We start from the raw sequence: 6,358 nt of genomic DNA, 5'->3' as shown, positions 1-6,358 counted from the left end.
GCATATATACTTACAGATTAACATTCGTGAAAGGCCTTTTTCTTTACTTTGACCTTGAAATGATCTTGACTTGACCGAAATCTGACCTTGTAGGGCTAAGCTATCCCCGAATTCAGGTTCAGCAATCTCAAAAGCCATACATACTTACAGATTAACATTCGTGAAAGGCCTTTTTCTTTACTTTGACCTTGAAATGATCTTGACTTGACCGAAATCTGACCTTGTAGGGATAAGCTATCCCCGAGTTCAGTAAAATTATTTCACTTATGAAAAATAACCTTTACTGAAGAATGATTTCATTAATTCAAAATTATGATCTGCTCGAACAAAATGATGTGTACAAAGTTATCTGACGTATGAATGTAAAATGATTTGATTTTTATCCGCACAATTAAATCTCGACGATTGCTACAGGTATACATTGCATAGGTTTATTTGCTACTCTCTTTTGATTAGAAAAATTGACACTTTTGCAAAAATCGTTATGTCAGTATTTGTTCAAATCGTGTTTAAGTAATGGATGGATAGATCATGTTATTGTCTACATCTCTTACAAGGAATAATTGAAATATCTCAGGTGACCGCAAAATATACAGTTAATTTGACAGCAAAAATATTAGGTATATGAAAATTGAAAAGTCCTTATTTCAAATTTAGAATAACTTTCAGTGCAAAGTGTACTTCAAGATAAATAACTTACACTCGGTTACACTCTAATTAAGATTTTATAAACAAAAAAGTTTGTATCTCACTGTGAGCCCTAGTATTGGAAATATTAACGTTGAATACCTATAGGTACGAGAAAAAAATGAAACATTGCATGAGAAATAATTTCGTACCCTTAAAGAAGCCGTTTTCTTACTAATACAGATTAAATTATTTCGTTATTCCAGGTTCAACATTTGTAGGGAATCAGTCGCTGAAACCAAAGAAATTTGTAATCTGCTTATAGAAAAAGTATTCCGTCCGAGACTGAAAAGCCCCTCCAAACACTTCAAAAAAATGTCGAGCGCTTTAATAAATGGGCTGTGGACGATGAATCCAATTCTAGAGTTTAAAGTGTTCACACTGTACCTACAAATGGCTTTAGAGGATAACAGTAACGTACATTCACAGCCCGGTTTCAACTTGCTGACGTGGCAGAAGAAATTTAAACTGTATTTTATTTTGTACACTTTGTGGTCCTTGCAGTTCAATGTGCTGAGGATTACTCATAACTACATCCAGATTATCGCACTGTGGTTGATGAAATGTTTTCCTTTTCTGGCCTATTACAAGTACGGAAAAGCGAATTCTTTAGTAAAAGTGAAGTAGACTTATAGAAGAGGGTTTAGTTACGGTAGCAATTGTGATATTTGTCTTTAATAAAAGTATTATAATTATAACCGTTGTTTTCTTATCGTGGTACTTATGAGTAGCCCCAGTACTTAGTATTTTTGAGAAGAATAAGAAATCTGTGCTTTGTTACGTTGTAACATTTCTACAAAAAGTATGCTTCCTTATTTTTTTTTTGGAAAGCGGTGATATGACGTACCTAAATGAAGGGAAAAAACAAGTAAATTTATTAATGCAATAAATGACACATACATATTCCCTGGAGTGAAATATACATTTTTGAATTATACAGGGTGATTCATTAACAATGGGAAAATCGAAAGCTGAAGATACTACACGTGAAATGGTGACCATTGGCGCAAACATGCCTTATCCGAAAGTTGATAGTTTCGGAAATACAGGATGTTGAAAGTTAAAATTTTAAATCGTTTTTTTGCGATTATTCTGAAAATATGTAGGTTAGGAACTTGATTATTTGTGAAACTATATTTTTTTAGGCGACGAATAAGATGCGTGTTGTAATTTCAGCATTGCTCATAGAGGGCGCCACTTACGACCAATTTTACCGAAAATTTAGTTAATAACTTTTTACCCTGTATGTCTAACATGAAACTTGATTCAAAACCTGAAAGAGCAATCATTTTTCCATTAATTATGTATTCTTGTTTCATTTCGGTATCTCGATCCGTTTTCGAGAAAAATCGATTTAACGAACACTATGTTTTGATAATACGAGAAATTAAAAGCGAAACAAACCAAGTGTTTCTTCGTGTTATTACAACAATTAACAATAAAACAAATGAAATACGTAATAATGATTTAAAGTCAGTGTTCGAAGAATCCACCGTTGACATTTACACACTTTACACAACGTTTTCTGAGAGATCTTCGAGTTTGAAACAACATATTGGGATTGCGTTTGACTTCGTTGGCAGCGATTTGTATTCTTTGCCACAACTCTTCACACGAACCAATAGATTCTTCCAAATAGAAAAATGAAGAGGATTGAAGTCCGGACTTCTGGGTGGCCAAGTAAAAATGCTTCCACGGCTTGAAGAAGTTCCACTTTATTTAAGAAGAGACATGTGGTTCATGCACGACGGAGCTCCACCGCATTTTTCTTGGCCAGTGCGTGCATATTTAGATGCAGTTTTTCCAAATCGCTGGATTGGCCATGTAAGCATTTTTGCTTGGCCATCCAGAAGTCCGGACTTCAATCCTCTTGATTTTTCTATTTGGTCTCGAATGAAAGATATAGTTTACAAAGAATCTATTGGCTCGTGTGAAGAGTTGTGGCAAAGAATACAAATCGCTGCCAACGAAGTCAAACGCAATCCCAATATGTTGTTTCAAACTCGAAGATCTCTCAGAAAACGTTGTGTAAAGTGTGTAAATGTCAACGGTGGATTCTTCGAACACTGACTTTAAATCATTATTACGAATTTCATTTGTTTTATTGTTAATTGTTGTAATAACACGAAGAAACACTTGGTTTGTTTCGCTTTTAATTTCTCGTATTATCAAAACATAGTGTTCGTTAAATCGATTTTTCTCGAAAACGGATCGAGATACCGAAATGAAACAAGAATACATAATTAATGGAAAAATGATTGCTCTTTCAGGTTTTGAATCAAGTTTCATGTTAGACATACAGGGTAAAAAGTTATTAACTAAATTTTCGGTAAAATTGGTCGTAAGTGGCGCCCTCTATGAGCAATGCTGAAATTACAACACGCATCTTATTCGTCGCCTAAAAAAATATAGTTTCACAAATTTTCAAGTTCCTAACCTACATATTTTCAGAATAATCGCAAAAAAACGATTTAAAATTTTAACTTTCAACACCCTGTATTTCCGAAACTATCAACTTTCGGATAAGGCATGTTTGCGCCAATGGTCATCATTTCACGTGTAGTATCTTCAGCTTTCGACTTTCCCATTGTTAATGAATCACCCTGTATATAAAGACAGATGATAAGTCAGTAACACTAAAAAATATATACTATGCAATTTCTGTAAAGAATCAAACTGCCTACTTATTTAAATGCCACAATTCTGTACTTACTACTTAATTTTACACATGCCTTTTAATGAAGTCTTTACCCTTCAATGTTAAAATATAAATAGAAGATACCAAATTCGTTCATAATTAGAATTAATAGTAGACTCAGTAAAATTAAATAAGCATTTGAGTAAATGAGATACATTTTCTTCTATAAAATAATTAAGCTATTTTAATTGCATTGGGGAAGTTATTGTCTTTTACCAGTCCCGAGTTATTTAGAAAATTCACCACACTTTCATCCGGGACCATAAAGCTGGAAAAAAACGCCTCAAACTAAATCGACCGAGGACGATGTCCCGGGGAGCTCTAGCGCGGCGATTCAGATAATGCGGCGCGAAAAATTGAAATTTTATTTTAGTTTCGAAAATTCTGTGGAGATTCGCTCTAAACAGCCACAAACCACCCTATCCATGCTAATCAACCTAAATCTTCCAGGACAACGCGGAGCGGCAAAGAAAAAAATCACCTCACTTTCCAAAGTTTCTGCCGTCGCGTCACATCCAAAAACCGCTCTATGCAGCTAACACGCTGTGTTATAGCAGCCAGCGTCCCCAACAATATGAAATCAGGGCCGCAAAGCCAATAGACCTTTTTAGTAGTAATGTCACATACGTCAAATGATAGGCAACGCCATAGTACAGATATCATGAAGAATTTCTCAGTATTTTTACTAGATCGATATTCGACCTTATGGACATGAAAAATGTCTTCTTTGTCATGACCTTAAATATCGCAATATTCGGGCAATATTAGAAATATTTAACAAGTTTCAAACCCCAAGTGACAAACTAAAAGAATTATAGAATTTATATTTTTCAATTTATAGAACAATATTGATTTTTATAGTAATTAATAAATTAAAATTATATCAATCTTACTGAGCATGCGCATTAACGATAATTTCATCTAAGCGAAATAGCCTCACAACAGGATACCATTCAAGAAAAGTTTGGTTCGGGTTAAGAGTACGTCTATAATAAACCACCTGGAAAAAAAATCTCGATAAACAGACTGACACAGTAGAGCACCAAGAAAAACAATAAAAAATACTGGTACAACTAGAAAATGCCAAGATTAAACAAAAGAAAAGAAAATATGCTAATGATGACAGCGATGATATAGCAACAATATCTCACCTCCATATGAGGCTATTCTTTCCAAGCATGCGCATTAGGAAAAACACAGCTAATGTTAAATTTTTACTTTATATTTAAGAATATTCTTTTATACCATTTTTTTTATAAATTTTAAGCACATTCATGTATCTATTTTACGAAACATGTGTTGGCTGTTGTTAAGTACTTCTAAATCCTTGTAAAAATAAGTTAATTTGAAATTTTTCATTTGTATAGTTATTATCTTTATAATAAAATATATGAAATATTCCATGCTTTTGTGCGGTAAATTTCGAAAAAGTAAATATCCTCCCTGGTTCTCACGTGACATCATTAGAGCTATCAAACAAAAAGCTAATTTCTACAAAAAATTTAAAATAACTGGAGATGCTGTGCAGTTGGATAATTTTAAAAGGTTGAGAAATAAAATAAAATCCGATATAAAGGAGCCTTATAATTTATTCATAACAAAGTCTGAACGCGATATCAAAAGTGACCCAAAACAATTCTGGGCATTTATAAAGAAAAAGAAGCAGTTGTCAAACATACCTACTACTATGAATTATAGTACTAACACAATCACGTCTCTACCTGAAATTGTAAATTCTTTTGCGGACTTTTTTATGCAGTCGTTTTCGCATGATACCTCAAATTAGATTTTTTAAAATGAGGTTTGTTACGCGCCTACCATTAACATTTAGTCTTTCTCAGAACAAGAAATAGTAAGCGCTATGAAAAAGTTGAATCCAAATTAACAGCTGGACCGGATCTTGTACCGTTTTTAATTCGCGACTGTAGGTTTGTTTTTAGCAAACCTCTACAAATGTTGTTTAATCTCTGTCTAAAATCCAAAACAATACCTAATATTTGGAAAACGTCTAAAGTTTGTCCTACATATATATATATATGTTGAACTTCAGATTTCCGCGGATATTATATGTGTTGTCAAGATGTTTCCGGGTTCCTCTCCGCGTATGGTTTTCTTGATTCTGGATAGAATCGTGTTCTGGACGACGTTTCGGCAAGATCACACTTGCCATTTTCAAGTCTTCTTTGTTCTACTTCGTGTAATACGTTGTGAACTGGTGTTTACCTGCTCTGCTGCTGCTTTATATATTATTTTCGCGTTCTCCTTCACTGGTTTTCGCCTCGGTTCGCTGCTCGTTGGTGCGTCAGATGTCATGCTTGGTGAAGCGTTGCGTCGCGCTCTGATGATTTTGTTTGCGAGAATCGGTTTCCAAGCTATTGGGAGCCTTTGTGTATCGTCACGTGTATTTAGATTTTTTGTATGTTTTTCGATTTCTATGGCTTCTCTGATAATTCTTTTGGTTTTATGTTCTATGTTGGCAATGATTCTTGTTTCTTCGAAATTGATTTTATGTCCGGTGTTTTTCGCATGTTGCGCCAAAGAAGAGGTTGCCTGATTCTTTTCTACAGCATTTCTGTGTTCCTCTCTTCGTGTTTGAACTCTTCTATTTGTTTGTCCTATGTATGATTTTTCGCAGTCGCCACAGGGAATCTGGTAAACGCCTTGACCTTCGAGTGGAATCTTCGTCTTCGCTGATGGAAGAATGTTGCCAATTTTCCTGTCGGTATTGAAGACAGTTTCAATTTTATGTTTCTTCAGTACTTTGCTGATTTTGTCAGTGGTTCCTTTTATATATGGAAGGAGTGCTTTGGCAACTGGTTTATCTTCTTCGGTCCGTTCTCTATTGTGGCGTGGTCTTAATGCTCTCTTGATGTTGTTATCCGAGAAACCATTTTGTTGAAGAGCTTTTTTAACTTTTTCGATTTCTTCTGTTTTGTGTTCGTTGTCAGTCAGCCTTTCTGATCGTGTTATTAG

General features: G+C 34.4%; 2 protein-coding genes across 2 annotated transcripts; one reads left to right on the top strand and one right to left on the bottom strand.

The window, feature by feature from the left end:
- Window positions 1–847: 847 nt before the first annotated feature.
- LOC111692694 lies at window positions 848–1,385 on the top strand (the record flags this gene model as incomplete). The annotated part of the gene is made up of 1 exon (XM_023456793.1): window positions 848–1,385. A coding segment is annotated over one exon (467 nt), but the record flags the coding sequence as incomplete, so codon positions are not given.
- A 4,172-nt stretch (window positions 1,386–5,557) lies between these two features.
- Window positions 5,558–6,342, bottom strand: LOC111692693 (the record flags this gene model as incomplete). The annotated part of the gene is made up of 1 exon (XM_023456792.1): window positions 5,558–6,342. A coding segment is annotated over one exon (785 nt), but the record flags the coding sequence as incomplete, so codon positions are not given.
- Between the last annotated feature and the right edge of the window lie 16 nt (window positions 6,343–6,358).

Source organism: Anoplophora glabripennis, unplaced genomic scaffold (assembly GCF_000390285.2).
Source record: "Anoplophora glabripennis isolate ALB-LARVAE unplaced genomic scaffold, Agla_2.0 scaffold2737, whole genome shotgun sequence".
NCBI classification, from domain to species: Eukaryota; Metazoa; Arthropoda; class Insecta; order Coleoptera; family Cerambycidae; genus Anoplophora; species Anoplophora glabripennis.
This window is presented reverse-complemented; position numbering and strand designations above follow the sequence as displayed.